We start from the raw sequence: 16,540 nt of genomic DNA on the forward strand, positions 1-16,540 counted from the left end.
CAGAAGGCCTAGAGCTTAGATATTTCACACGTAGCATTGCCTAGTGGACCTCTACAAAATTTGTTCAAATCATGACCCCCGGGGTCAAAATTGACCCCGCCCCAGGGGTCACTTGATTTTACATAGGAAAATCTTAAAAAATCTTCTTCTCAAAAAACAGAAGCCCTAGAGCTTAGATATTTGACATGTAGCATTGCCTAGTGGACCTCTACTAAAATTATTCAAATCATGACCCCGGGGTCAAAATTGACCCTGCCCTAGGTGTCACTGGATTTTACATATGAAAATCTTCAAAAATTTTCTTAAAATAAACCAGAAGGCCTAGAGCTTAGATATTTCACATGTAGCATTGCCTAGTGGACCTCTACAACATTTGTTCAAATCATGACCCCCAGGGTCAAAATTGACCCCGCCCCAGGGGTCACTTGATTTTATGTAGGAAAATCTTCAAAAAATTTCTAAAAATAAACCAGAAGGCCTAGATCTTAGATATTGGCATGTAGCATTGCCTAGTAGACTTCTACAAAATTTCTTCAAATCATGACCCCCAGGGTCAAATTGGCCCCGCCCCATGGGGTTACTTAATTGTACATAGAAAAATCTTCAAAATTTTCTAAAAATAAACCAGAAGGCCTAGAGCTTAGATATTTGACATGTAGCATTGCCTAGTGGACCTCTACAAAATTTCTTCAAATCATGACCCCCAGGGTCAAATTGGCCCCGCCCCATGGGGTTACTTAATTGTACATAGAAAAATCTTCAAAATTTTCTAAAAATAAACCAGAAGGCCTAGAGCTTAGATATTTGACATGTAGCATTGCCTAGTGGACCTCTACAAAATTTGTTCAAATCTTGACCCCCCCCCCCCCCCCCCCCCCCCCCCCAGGGTCAAATTGACCCAGCCCCAGGGGTTACTTGATTGTACATAGGGAAATCTTCATAAATTTGCTTAAAATAAACCAGAAGGCCTAGATCTTAGATATTCGATATGTAACATTGCCTAATAGACTTCTACAAACTTTGTTCAAATCATGACCCCCGGGGTAAAATTGGCCCCGCCCCAGGGGTTACTTGATTGTACATCGGAAAATTTTCCCAAAAATTTCTAAAAATCATCAGTTTGACATTTGAAACATGTAGCTCATATTACTCTGGTGAGCGATCCAGGGTCATCATGACCCTCTTGTTTTTTTTTAGCACTTGTCCTTTCGGGCAAGTAAGTTAAGAAAACCACTTGCCCGAAAACATTTTTACTTGCCCAAAATCATTTTGTTTATAATTATGATGTATTTTGGTTTATGCTTAATTCAACATTCAGTTATTTAAATGGTAGTCAACTAACCTACCCACACTATTGATGGGCAGGCTAAGCCAACATAAGTGGATAACCATGTTGCAATATTCAAGTAACTAGCCAAAAAAATTATGGGAGAAAACTGTAGAAAAAATGTAAAACCTATACCAGTATCTAGTTATATGCCAGGTGTGGGGTTCAAATTTACACTACCCTTCTAAAACTTACTTTTTTAATCCAGGGCCTTTAAAATATAGTGTAGTTGTTCAAATTTAACTGCAATAACGGATCAGCCTGGTTAGGCGCCCCCCCCCCCCCCCCCCAAAAAAAAAATTGTTGTGTTTCTGGTGGCATGGCCAAAAAAAGTTGAATCATTATTATCAAGTAAATATCATAGTCCGGGGCGACGTGTCCAAAAAATATGGACACAATAATCATCAACCCACCCGTGTTTAAAGCGAAAAAAAAAACATTAACAATTATCGGTAATTATTCTGTTGATAAACAAGTAATTGGCCTTGTTTTCATCATCAATTAAAACCCCCTCAAAGAGCTAAAAGAAGTGTGTCGGTATCATGGCATTTGAAGTGGAGATCAAAGCGGTATAGTTGCCCGAGATTGTCATGGCATTACGTCATGTTTTCGCGCCATTTCACTGTCTGTTCGTACGGCCTCGGTTCTTTAAATTGCTGAGAAAAAATCAGTAAAAAAGTATCTTCTTTAATTTTTTTTAAAAGCGAATGTGCAATATCCCGTATAAACTGACAGGTAAATGTGTCAAACGATAATAGTAGATTCCTACACTCTGTGACCTATTTGCCCTCAAGGAATTTACGTTATTGTTTGAAAAGAATATCTGACATAGTGTGGAGTCAAAAGAGACATGTACAAAGATTCATTTACATATTAAACTTACTAAAAACCACAGCGACATAGACTGCTTTATTTTAAAACAATTTTTTATTTACGTTCACGAGGTCACGTAACCTATTCTGCCACACTTGCAGAAATCTGTTTCATGGTTCGCACAGGTCCTTGAAAGTCCTTGAATTTGATCCTAAGTCCTTGAAAAGTCCTTTATTTTTTTCTTCCAAAAATCCCCTGAAAAAGTACTTGAATTTTGAAAAAAAAAAGGTAGAAAAGTCCTTAAATTTTGCTAAAAACGGGGGTGCAATCGTATTGTAGGGGAAAAATACAAAAAATAAATAATAAATAAGTCAAAACGAGCGAAAAAACGGTGTAAAATAAAAATACATGCACACCCACGGAGGGAACGCTAGTTGAACACCGTTTTGGTACGGAAGTTAGATACGGAATAGCGATTTTCACAACGTTAAAATATTATGCGCAAGGTCATTGTAGCGTGACTTATCAACAACAACAAATTGTCATTATCAGTGGCCCAAAAAATAAATGTAGTTTCGCCAATAAATGGCTTACACAGGATGATTATTCATCGTGGTTAAAGGAGTTTAAGTCAGACAAGCATAAGTGTATGTGATAAACTCATTGATGTCGGAACTATGGGAGAAAGTGCGTTGAAATCACACGCGAAAACAAGAAGTAAAGTCCCTTGAGGACAAATTGAAAACTAGTTTTGAGAGCTTGAAAGACTTATAAGAAACATGTACTAAGTATGTACACAGGCAAATATAGCTCATAAAAGGTAATCCCATTGAAGATCTCATAAAGGTTAAGATATGCTGTTGTAGCTTATGGAAAATAAAACTGTTCTTAACTTTTCTTCTGTCATAATGCCTTATGAAGAGCCTAAATGGTTTTGTAATTTAAGACTTAAAGGGATTAAAATTGTCCTTGAAAATCCATAAAAAGTCTTTAAAAAGTCCTTGAAAAGTCCTTGAATTTTTTTTGCCAAGTCCTGTATGAACCATGTGTTTGCCAAAAAACGTTTTACTCGATGTATTTAAATTGCTGCCGCTTTTTCATTATTTAAGATTTTTTAACTGTTTTTTGTACTTTCTTGTCAAAAGTCTGAATTTTATGACCATAGTATGTATGATTTATTTACTTTTAGAAATAAATAAATAATTAAGATCGTGCTGTTTGAAATTTTACAAATAATTGTATGAAACTTCAATCGTTTTTATAGAATTTTGCCTACATTTCTGTCTATATCTTATTAAAATTGTTATAGAATTCAAACTGTATTACTTCCCAAGTGGTGTTGAAAATTTGAAGCGATTATATTAAAAAATGAATGCACTACACGCGTTTTTTGTGTACGTGTCGATAAACAAAAGTAACGGCGATACGATAGGTCGCACGTGCTCGAGGAATGGAAAATTACTGGCATGACGTTTTGATACCTTTACGATTCGCGGGTCAACTCCAGTCATAGGGATGTAATTTCTGAATTTTGTAAAGCAACTATATATTGCAAATGTGGTCATCAATTCATGCATAAATATACGAAAGCTAGTATTTAGGATGTTCATTTCAGATTCATGAAATTCTTTTTTGTAATTACTGTGAAAATTAAGGGATTTAAATTTCGGAAAAAGCACTTGTCCGTTCGGGCAACCACCTGAAAACTTTGGCTTGCCCGAAACAGGATCTACTTGTCCCGGACTTCGGGCAACCCAGTTACGACGAAGACTGGGAACACTGGTTAGGTTAACTGCCCGCCGTTACATGACTGAAATACTGTTGAAAAACGGCGTAAAACCAAAACAAACAAACAAATCAACAAAATTAAAGGGAGGATCTTTTCTGCCTTGTAGACAATATATTGAGCAAGGGTGAAATACACGAAAATTTATTATTATTAATGTCCCCAGCAAATATAAATGATTTCACAGTATTTAAAGGTCCATTACTAAGGGAAAGTGAGTAGGCAATTTTTTTCATAGCCAGTGCATAGACTTCTGCAAGACACTAAATAATGAAGATTGGCAGGTCAAAATTTACAGAAGGTCTTTGGAACTCAAAGAAATGTATGTGTATTATGTTGAAATTTCAATGAATCGACAGAATGACCCCCCAGGTCTTTTTAACTTTCTTCATACTTCATAGAAAAATAATTGTACATATACTGCGATTTATTTCGAATTTCTACATACCAACTTTCATTTTCCAATAAAATGAAATAGTTTCTGTGCTTTTTTAAAGAAATTAAAATGTTCACTTTCCTTAGTATTGGACCTTTAAAGCTGTGTCATTTTTCACATCTAAAAATGAGCCGCACCATGAGAAAACCAACATAGTGCGTTTGCGACCAGCATGGATCCAGACCAGCCTGCACATCCGCTCAGTCTGGTCAGGATCCATGCTGTTCGCTTTCAAAGCCTATTGCAACTATATAAACCATTATCGGACAGCATGGATCCTGACCAGACTGCGCGGATGCACACAGGCTGGTCAGGATCCATGCTGGTCGCAGATGCACTATGTTGGTTTTCTCATGGTGCAGCTCAAATGTTACAGGCTATAAATTTTCAGTAGAATAAGTTTCCTTTTCTACGAGAAAAACTTTTCTTAATACAAAACAGTGTAATTTGTAAACAAAGATATGAGCTGATAACATCTCCCAGCATTCTCCCATGGAGATATTAGCAAAAACAATTGTTTTCAGAAATAAGAATCAGATGGCATATTTCAAAACTTGCCTGAAATGACTGAATTAATTTAACTCTAACAAGACGAAACTGGGTGCAGTCTGAGATACAGTTGGAACAGAATGAAATAGAAGTACCTAAGGCCTAGAAAAAAAATTGTTTGTTTCCGATATCCCGACCTACCCTAAATTTTTGGCCCAATCCTAAATGTTTTTATGGCCTTGGAGAATTTTTTTTTTCAACTTTTTGACAAAAGTTGCAAAACTGCTCTTTTTATGCTTTAAACATGGCCAGTGATGTAAGAAATCATCTTACTGATGCTCTAAAGGCATAACCCCCTTATTTATATGCATTTTTTGACACAAAAATAATTTCCGAAAAGTCCCGCTTAATACAAAAAAAAATTTACCGACCTACCTACCCTAATTTTTTTTAGCATGTTACCGGAAACAAAGAATCTTTTTGTTAGGCCTAATTAACAATAACTTGCCCTGCATACCTGTGGGTCCTGTGGGTTTGAAACATCACTAATGGGCTGTAGAGATCTTTTATGTGAGGAAGCCATCCAGCTGGCTTATATAGGAGGTCAGAAGGTCAGTGGTTCTACCCAGGTGCCAGCCCTTGCGCGAAATATTGCCCAGGGGGCTCCTGTGCTCTTCCTTCACCATCAAAAGCTGGAGAGACGTCCTATGACCTTTGTGTCATTGCAACAAATTAAAGGGGAGTGGAAATGGCCACCTTTTATTCTAAAAAATATTGCAACATTCTTAAACAAAATGTTGAAATTCTTCTGATGTTGTGTTGTTAATATTGAACAGATTTTTTTTAAGAAGACCTTATTTACTTTTAGAAACATTTTGACATGACAGACAAACATTATGAACAACACAAGAATTAGCTCAGTGATGCTGTAATGAGTATCACACCTGAAAATGGAAATGATCCTCATTAATGACAGCACAAGTGTTAAGTATCAGCTTTTTAACATGATTTTGTAAATACCGTATTAAAATGAATGTAAAAACAAATTCTTATCTGCAAGATGAGTATTTTTTTTTGTATTTTTAACTTGGTAATAATGTAATGAGTATACCACACTGAAGTGGAAATACCTCATAAAGTAGGTTAATGACTGCATGAATATGAGGTGGGTAATATCTTGCATACTCCAAATAATAACATGTAGGAGCACTTAGTTCAGCAGCTATTTAATGTCTCAAATTAATTTCTTTCACTTAAAAATATTTTCCAGAGAAACAGTTCTACATTCACAAAAAGCAGTAAAATGTAAATTGGGGTTTTCCAGGAAAGTGAATTATATAATGTCTGCACTGGGTACATAGAGGTATCAGAGTTGAATAACACTTAAATCTTTTCATTGGTGCAAAACTATTTGGAATTTCTGTCAGAAACAAAGAAAGTTTGATATAGAATCTTCAGCATAATAATACAGCAAATTTTACACAGTCATCTGTTAACACACTTTGTAGCACATCCTTTTGTCTTCTCAATATATTTGCTACCCACACTGTTCAGTTTCTTTTCAATGTATTCTTACCCATACTGTTCTGATTCCATTTCCTGATCTATTTATTCCTTCAGTTCAAACAGTTTTAAGTAACTATAGGTAAGTGTTCACCTTCAAAATACAACAAGAGTCTGACACAGATCTCTAGGTCCAATTTGGGAAAGGTCACACTTCTGAGGTTGAAAGTCAAATAGTTTTATTTCATGTCTGCACCTTTTCAGTATCAAAACCAATTAAAAGAATTTTCAAGTAACTACAGGTAAGTGTTCACCATCATAATACAACACAAGAGTCTGACCCAGGTTTCTAGGTCCAATGGAAAGGTGACACTTCTGCAGCGGAAAGTCAAATAGCTTTCTTTCATGTCTGCACCATATCATGGAATATTCATGAAACTAGCATTAACTGTTTACCTCCTCAAGAGAACATGTAAAGCAGCCATGACCCACATCTCTAATTCCAAGGTCAAACTTATTTGGAGGCCAAAGGTCAAATAGCTGTGTTTTGTGCTATTATTTTGATTATGCTGACCTTATCTCTTTCTGTTTCTTGTTAATACACTTGCTACAACTTGTGGTTACAGTTACCTCATTAGTTCCTATTTCTTCCTTTTGTCAATACATTTGCTACCCTTGCTGTTAATTTGATTACATTGACCCAATTAGTAAGCAAGCGTGTCAATACATTTGCTACCCTTGATGTTAATTTGATTGCAATTACCCAGTCAGTAAGCAAGCTTGTCATTACATTTGCTACCCTTGCTGTTAATTTGATTACATTGACCCAGTCAGTAAGCAAGCTTGTCAATACATTTGCTACCCTTGATGTTAATTTGATTACATTGACCCAGTCAGTAAGCAAGCGTGTCAATACATTTGCTACCCTTGATGTTAATTTGATTACATTGACCCAATTAGTAAGCAAGCGTGTCAATACATTTGCTACCCTTGCTGTTAATTTGATTGCATTTACCCAGTCAGTAAGCAAGCTTGTCATTACATTTGCTACAATTGCTGTTAATTAGATTACATTGACCCAATCAGTAAGCTCTTGTCAATACATTTGCTACCCTTGATGTTAATTTGATTACATTGACCCAATCAGTAAGCAAGCTTGTCAATACATTTGCTACCCTTGATGTTAATTTGATTACATTGACCCAATTAGTAAGCAAGCCTGTCAATACATTTGCTACCCTTGATGTTAATTTGATTGCATTACCCAGTCAGTAAGCAAGCGTGTCATTACATTTGCTACACTTGCTGTTAATTAGATTACATTGACCCAGTCAGTAAGCAAGCGTGTCAATACATTTGCTACACTTGCTGTTAATTAGATTACATTGACCCAGTCAGTAAGCAAGCGTGTCAATACATTTGCTACACTTGCTGTTAATTAGATTACATTGACCCAGTCAGTAAGCAAGCGTGTCAATACATTTGCTACACTTGCTGTTAATTTGATTACATTGACCCAGTCAGTAAGCAAGCTTGTCAATACATTTGCTGCCCTTGCTACACTTGCTGTTAATTTGATTACATTGACCCAATCAGTAAGCAAGCGTGTCAATACATTTGCTACCCTTGCTGTTAATTTGATTACATTGACCCAATCAGTAAGCAAGCTTGTCAATACATTTGCCACCCTTGATGTTAATTTGATTACGTTGACCCAATCAGTAAGCAAGCTTGTCAATACATTTGCCACCCTTGCTGTTAATTTGATTACATTGACCCAGTCAGTAAGCAAGCTTGTCAATACATTTGTTTCACTTATAATGTAGTCTTCATAACTCTTGCTGTTCTTTAAACTGAACTTATCATGAAGCTGTTGCCCTTTCCATCCTATTCTTTTCTGCCAGTATATTTGCTAGTTTCACCATCTGATCATTTATGATACATTCTTGTCTTGTCTATGTCAGTTTCTATTTGCATTACAATGACATTGATTATGGATAATTATGTCTCCCCCAGGAGACATATTGTTTTTGCCCTGTCCGTCCTTCCATCTGTCCGTCCGTACGTCACACTTTATTTCCGAGCAATAACTGGAGAACCATTTGACCTAGAACCTTCAAACTTCATAGGGTTGTAGGGCTGCTGGAGTAGACGATCCCTATTGTTTTTGGGGTCACTCCATCAAAGGTCAAGGTCACAGGGGCCTGAACATTGAAAACCATTTCCGATCAATAACTAGAGAACCACTTGACCCAGAATGTTGAAACTTCATAGGATGATTGGTCATGAAGAGTAGATGACCCCTATTGATTTTGGGTCACTCCGTCAAAGGTCAAGGTCACAGGGGCCTGAACATTGAAAACCATTTCCGATCAATAACTAGAGAACCACTTGACCCAGAATGTTGAAACTTCATAGGATGATTGGTCATGAAGAGTAGATGACCCCTATTGATTTTGGGGTCACTTTGTCAAAGGTCAAGGTCACAGGGGCCTGAACATTGAAAACCATTTCCAATCAATAACTAGAGAACCACTTGACCCAGAATGTTGAAACTTCATAGGATGATTGGTCATGAAGAGTAGATGACCCCTATTGATTTTGGGGTCACTCCGTCAAAGGTCAAGGTCGCAGGGGCCTGAACATTGAAAACCATTTCCAATCAATAACTAGAGAACCACCTGACCTAGAATGTTGAAAGTTTATAGAATGATTGGTCATAAAGAGTAGACGACCCCTATTGTTTTTGGGGTCACTCCATCAAGGGTCAAGGTCACAGGGGCCTGAACATTGAAAACCATTTCTGATCAATAACTAGAGAACCACTTGACCCAGAATGTTGAAACTTCATAGGATGATCTTACATGCAAAGTAGATGACCCCTATTAATTTTGGGGTTACTCCATACAAGGTCAAGGTCACAGGGGCCTGAACATTGAAAACCATTTCCGGTCAGTAACTTGAGAACCACTTGACCCAGAATGTTGAAACTTAATAGGATGATTGGTCATAAAGAGTAGATGACCCCTAACGATTTTGGGGTTACTCTGTGAAAGGTCAAGGTCACAGGGGCCCGAACATTGAAAACCATTTCCGGTCAGTAACTTGAGAACCACTTGACCCAGAATGATGATACTTCGTAGGATGATTGGTCATGCAGAGTAAATGAACCCTAACGATTTTAGGGTCACTCTGTTAAAGGTCAAGGCCACAGGGGCCTGAACATGGAAAACCATTTCCAATCAATAACTTGAGAACCTTTCGACCCAGAATGTTGAAACTTCATAGGATGATTGTTCATGCAGAGTAAATGACCCTTATTGTTTTTGGGGTCACTCCGTTAAAGGTCAAGGTCACAGGGGCCTGAAAATTGATAACCATTTCCGATCAATAACTTGAGAACCACTTGACCCAGAATGTTGAAACTTCATAGGATGATTGAACATGCAGAGTAGATGACCCCTATTGATTTTGGGGTCAGTCTAGTAAAGGTCAAGGTCACAGTGGCCTGTTCATGTAAAATCATTTTTTGGAAATAACTTGAGAACCACTTGACCTGCAATGTTGAAACTTAATAGGATGATTGGACATGCAGAGTAGATGACCCCTGTTTATTTTGAGGTCACTTGATCAAAGGTCAAGGTCACAGGAGCATGGGTGAAAGTTTTCCGTATTATGACGGAATTCCGTATTTTGGACCTTCCCAAAGGTCATTTTTCCAAATCGTGTAAATCCGATGAGATTTTCGGTGGGGGGTATCAAGTCAACTCGTCCCGTAGTCATTGTTCCAGTGCGGTCGTCTATCAATGGCAAAATAATGGCATTCATTTTTTCCAGGATGCTAAAAATAGCGCTGATTGCAACACTTGCATCGTCCTTTTCCGTTAGGAATACCGTATGTAACATTCTATAGCCGAAAATAACCGAACGCTGGCGATTATTCATCCAAAATAGACTGTAGATCGGTTATTTCCGCGGATAAGAGTGAAGATTCTATTTTAAATTTCCGTGTGTAACCGTTTGTAACCGATGGTTAACGAATCATTTCAGCACGCGTGATACTTTATGACCTCCTTTTACGACAACCAAGGTTGAAATGGTCTGATAGCGAGACCTAGAAGGCTAGATAGATATTTGATGTGTTGCATATGGCACAAACGATTAATTACAAATCCAATGGAAAGAAAGGTATCAGACTTCACTGCGAGGACGGCAAACACCAGAAAAAAACACTCGAGTTGTGAAAACTGAGGTGAGATGATTTTTCATTATCTGTTTATAAATGCTTAATCTATATGGAAGAGGTACTAAAACTCACAAGCATCCATGACAAGTATGCCTCAAATTCAAATAAAAATAAGGGTATTAAACATACTCCAAAATACTGAAACACAGTTTTTAACAGTGTTACCTGAACTTCATACATTATTGTATCCTTAATTCAGGCAATTTTGGCATGGATGTGACCCCACCCTCTTCCTTTCTTCTGTCTTCTCCTTGCTTTACTGGCCATATACACTGTTGCTTGCTGGGACTGGTCTGTTAATTCTGAGTAAATATTAGTTTAGCTTGCCCTGAACTTATGAGCCCAGCAGCAAAGTGTCAGTTTAAACCAAAGAAGCCAATTTCTTAGGGGAACCCATGCCCAATTTATTTTAATATATATATATATAAATTTGGGACTCGGGGGGGGGGGGGGGGGGGGGGGGGGGGGGGGTCTTTTATGGCTCTTCTGTATAGTTTTGTATGTCATTTAATACTTGGTCCATTTGTTTACTTTCAGGTTCTGCCGGGTTCTTCTAATGGTACTAAGAACACTGAATCTATGCAAGACAGGGTGGATAAACAACATGCCATAACCAGTGGCACATACGTAAACACACATAGCATTGCCAAAAGTTAGAAGGATGACCGAAAGAAAAATCTTAAAGGATAGATCTTATCACTGTATACCAATGAGGCAACGAACAATAACAATGATAAGAATTTGAATGTAATCGCATTGTATATTGTGAAATAGTGTGGAAATAATAAAATTACAAATTCATTTTTGAAAAATAAGGTCTTGAATTGTTGTTTGCAGAAGTCTCCAAAACTGAAATACAGAGGACTCTACTTATCAGGAAAAGCTTTGTACAGTACTTGGAAATTGCTGTATTTCAGGAGCTTCCGGGGGCCGCTGGCCCCCTGGACCCCTAGCCAGGGCTTTGCTCTGGACCCACCGGGGGCCTTATCGGCCCCCTGGCCCCCAGATATTTCTTTCACTATTTTCAGTTTTTCTAACTTTCACCCATGCAGGAGCCTGAACAGTGACTTGAGAACCACTAGGCCACTAGTGTTGAAATTTAGCGGGATGACTGGACATGCCAAGTAGATGATCCCTATTGCAGCCAACCATCAGTGTCTCTTTGACTTTCGCTCCTGACCCCTATTGACTTCGTGCCTATAGGACTTTGCATTGGGGGAGACATGCGCTTTTTTAAAAAAGCATTTTCTAGTTGTGCTTGTTATTTAATCTGAAATTAGTTGTTCTTGTCATACCTTTTTTTCTGCACATAACTTCACACCATTGAGATGAAGTTAATATTACCATCAGTGACAGAAGTTATGTTTGCTTTATAACTTACACATCTTTTGGCATCTTAGTATAACTTTACAGGAACATCAACATGTAGAGATAGTGTCATATTGTTTTCTAAGCTTGGCATTACAGCCTCTTCAGAATAATAATTCCAAAGCTTCAGCTGTCGGATTGGCCATGCTTAATGTCTTTTTGATGTTATGGATTCAATAATGAAATGAGCCGCACCATGAGAAAACCAACATAGTGCATTTGCGACCAGCATGGATCCTGACCAAACTGCGCAGATGCGCAGGCTGGTTTGAATCCATGCTGTTCGCTAACGGTTTCTTAAATTGCAATAGGCTTTGAAAGCAAACAGCATGGATCCTGCCCAGACTGCGCAGATGCGCAGGCTGGTCTGGATCCATGCTGGTCGCAAATGCACTATGTTGGTTTTCTCATGGTGTGGCTCAAATGACTTCCAAGTGATAGAACAAGTTGTTGATTTATGATATGTAAGACATAGACTAAGTGTTGTTCTTGTTTTCACTATGTATGCAATTGTTTTCCAAATATCTTGAAAAATAAAAGTCAGATGTTTGCTAATATTCCATGTAGTGCAACTAAAATTTAGCTTTTATAATAAGTTATAAGTAGCTTTTTTAAAAACTGTGATAAAACAGTGCAAGTCATGGTTTAATCTGCTTGATCAGAATGTCTTCATGGGTGTGGCTTTATATTATTGAACATTATTCATTTCCGCTTGAGTGTCCTAAAGCTTTGTTCCACCAAATTCCAAGCAGCAGGTATGTGGTTTTAGGTGGTGCGCCTGGGGTCCATGATACAAGGTTTATGAATTACACAGATTTATGTAAGATAGGGATTATCAGCCAACTGATCTACTGCTGGATTATCTCCTCAGGTAAAGTGCAAGAAAGACAGCTGGCAGATTACAGAAACACTCCTCATAATTCCTTAGCAGCCCTGGAAAAACGTTTTATGCCAAAACTTTAATCTTTGAAGTTTTTTGTTGTTCAATTTTATAGTATGACCTGTTATCACATTTTAGTGAAAATGACCCAGATTAAAAGAATTGTTTGTCTGTTTCTAGTATTTCAGCTGAAGAACTAGGCTAAAAGCGATTTCAAGATAAGCAAGTATTATCCTTGATAATACTGTATAGCAAAGAGAGAGCTTGCTTTTAGAGCCTTAATTGCCATTCCTTTTCATACCATCAGAGTTGCACAGCTGTCTGTGTGGGTCTGCTTTAATCTCTCTGTCTGAACAAAATTGATTCATTGGCCCATTGAAATTTAAGGAAGTGTATATTATATGTTTAGCAGTGCTTGCTCATTAAAAGTTTTTCAAGTAATGGATTTGTTCGAAAACTTTAACATCTCATCATTTACACTCATTTGTGTTTCCTTATTCTTTACATCAAGATGATATATTGAATATCTGTTTTTAGCTTTGAAAGAATCAAATACCTATATTTTGTGATCCTGACAAATTAAATGTACCTTTTCATGACCTTCACCTAAATGTAGACTTTGCATCTGAATGAATGCACCTGCAGTCAATATTTCTTAGAATTCTGTTTCTATTATTACAGTTTATTATCATCAGAGAGACTAAAACTGTTGATCAATGTTAGATGTAATTCAGTTAGTCACACAGACTGTCTTTATTCATTTATTTCTTACTCATCTGAAGCATACATCTCTGTACATCACTGTAGCTTAATCTCTAACTTTTACACCTGTCTTGCTCTAATTTTATAGAACAGGCAGAATTCAGTAAGCATCAATATAGTAAAATTCAGGCAAGGTTTTAGCAAATACTGATAGAAATGATTGTCTTAACACTTACCTGTCTGTCAGCATTGATTACTATTTAAATAAGCAGACTGTGCTGAAACTTGTCCTGATGTTTTCTACACACTGATAGACATTATAATGACCTTGTCCTTACAGTCTGCTTGAACTAGCAGAGATCTGTAGGACATCAGTTAGAGTGCAGATTGGTATCTTCTTTGAAAACAACAGGTTGTTAGGTAACAGATACTGACTTACAGTTTGTTTCTCTCTTATATTTAGCACTGTCAGATCCTTCATGCAAGGGCAAAAAGTCGGGGCTTCTCAGGTATAGGAAACTGCTCATTTTTCATATGAAATTGTTTACTTTTTCAGGGCTAAGACATCAGAAGTGCGGTATGAATACACAGTATTATGATGCACTGATTCTATTGTACATAAAAAAAGGCTGTAAAAAAAACACATTTCTTGGAATCATTTATATTTTTGTATTTGAGATAATTTTGACATTTTAAAAATGGCTGAATAAAATTTCAGACTAATATGTGTGATTCAAAGAACTATTTTTTTAAAGTTATTTTAATATCTTTTGATTAATAGTTTCAGTAGGCTTTAAAGGAAGTAATGCTGTAAGATTTGCATTTAGAAATGTTTATTTTCTACAGCCATGTTCACTCTGCATGATGCTTGATATATTGGCCTTGGAGCATGTTAAAGTCTGATTGTTTGATATATACCAGTAGTAAATATTCCTAAATACATAATGTAGCATTCCCATTAGGAATGAAATGGGGTTGTATGTGTGAGACACCAATCATTTATGTCTATTGGAAGCTTCCTGCCCTGGTACAGTCTAAATCCAATTCCAATTTCTCCTTAGAGAATCCCTGTCATCAATATCAGATCTTGTAAATTTGCAAATTAGATAAACATATTTGTTATGGCAGAGAAATTGAATTTGTATAATATTGTATTTCTAAGAAATGAATTTGTATTTATGTATTGTTGCAGTTCCATTACTGTAGTCCATTTCCTCTAGCTGTAATATTGTCTGATCTATTTTGGTACTTTGCGAATTTCCTTAGAAAAAGCTTGATTTAACAATAAACATGTGTCTAGGATAATGTAAAATGCCAATATATAGCTTATTAAATTACCTATCATATTGTTATATCGATGCATGTGATCCAAGCCATGTGTTTGAAGACATGTCTGGAGAATTCCCTCTTTGAAGAGAAGTGTTTCCACTTATGTAACTGTAACCATGATTTCAGCTTGTTCTGTTGTAATCTGTGTGTGAAAATACTGTTGTAATAAATATTGAACGAGCCCATTTTGTCCAAGAATTTGTCTTTTATAGAGTACATATTCATCATGAATTTTATTGAATTAAAGACTAGAGGGAAAGTAGAATCTCTACTGCTAAGTCATCATTCTGGCAGTGGAATGAGAATGTGTGCATTGCAATTAGAAGTTCAGCCTTCTACATATTAAAGCTCAGATATGTCTTAAGTAGATGAAAGGTGACTCCTTTGGGAAATTAAGTCATTCTTCATACAAGAAATAGGACATGTTGACACTGGTTAATAGTAATTTCATATCAACTGAACTGGAGACTGAAGTTTTCTTTCAAATTATCAATAAAAAGTTAATTAATTGGCTGATGAAAAAATAGTAGGAAATATCAAATACTGGAGTCTTTTAGTGTTTAATAATTTGTTTGTAGAACAGTAAAATTATTGTACTGAATGCACCTTAATGTGACTAAAATAAATGCATATTGTGAATGCAGTATGGTGGACGTGATGTATTGTACATATTGTGCAGTAGGATCTATTTGTAACTTTATGTTGTGTGAAAATTGGCACGTGAACAATGCTGTAATACACAATTATAGTCATGTAAAAGTGAGAAAAACTAATTAAGTTTTTATAGTATTGTATTATTTTATTGTTGAATATTATCATGTGATACATGCATAAATGAAAACCATTCTGACAATTGTTATTTGTTTTAGTTATGTAGAAGTGTTTTTCCAAGGTCTTATATATATATATTGTAGATTCTATTAAAAGAATATTTTTTGGAAATAAAGTGCATGGTTATGAAATACCATACATAATTCAAATGATTTTAACATGCATGTTTCCCTGCATAATACTGCAGTTTCAAATGAACTCAGACAGACCGTTGGATTGTATTATTTGAATGGATCCCACCTCTACCTCTTGCTCTCACTCCCCAGCTTGTCCTCTGCCATCTATTTCAGCCCTAGAGAGAAAAAAAACACTGACAGCTCACCAACATCATGTTATTGAGTTGTTCTTAACCAATTTCCTCTTAGTTTTTTGTGATTCAATGTTTTTGGCAGATAAAAATTGGCAGCATAATATATTCCGTGTTAAGTCAGAGTGTGTGCCAAATTTCTGTTAGAATAAGTCCAATAATAACACAAGTTGGACATTGTGTTAATGTCATAGTAATGCACCATTATAAAAAGACTGTTAATCAGGCTCTGACTGCTCAATGACTTCTAAGAAAAAAGTTTCTCTTTTATTAAATATGCTTGTCAATATATTTTCTTTGTTATATTTAACTGACGGTATTGTGATCTGTGCAGTTATACACACAAGGAAACACATCCCTGAGTGTAGGGAACCAGCCATTGGTTTGAAAAATTGAAAATTAACTATAGATAGGCTTGATACTGTCAGAAAATAAAATACGAAAGAAGAAAACTGAAGTACAAATAAAGCTAATGATAACTTAAAGGACTTGCCTGTGGACACTTTAAGTACTTCGCTTTCAT

General features: G+C 36.4%; 1 protein-coding gene across 2 annotated transcripts in view; it reads left to right on the plus strand.

Annotated features, from left to right (window-relative positions):
• LOC123564382 (protein phosphatase 1 regulatory subunit 36-like) overlaps nt 1-16,540 on the plus strand; it is a 78,766-nt gene that overhangs the window by 50,264 nt on the left and 11,962 nt on the right. The window contains exon 7 of one of the 2 annotated variants that reach the window (XM_053517581.1): nt 14,107-14,127. The exons of the other annotated variant lie outside the window; for it this stretch is intronic. Coding sequence (XP_053373556.1) covers nt 14,107-14,127 — 21 coding nt within the window. The remainder of the gene's footprint in view (nt 1-14,106; nt 14,128-16,540) is intronic. 2 annotated transcript variants of the gene reach the window in all.

Source organism: Mercenaria mercenaria, chromosome 1 (assembly GCF_021730395.1).
Source record: "Mercenaria mercenaria strain notata chromosome 1, MADL_Memer_1, whole genome shotgun sequence".
Taxonomy (NCBI): Eukaryota; Metazoa; Mollusca; class Bivalvia; order Venerida; family Veneridae; genus Mercenaria; species Mercenaria mercenaria.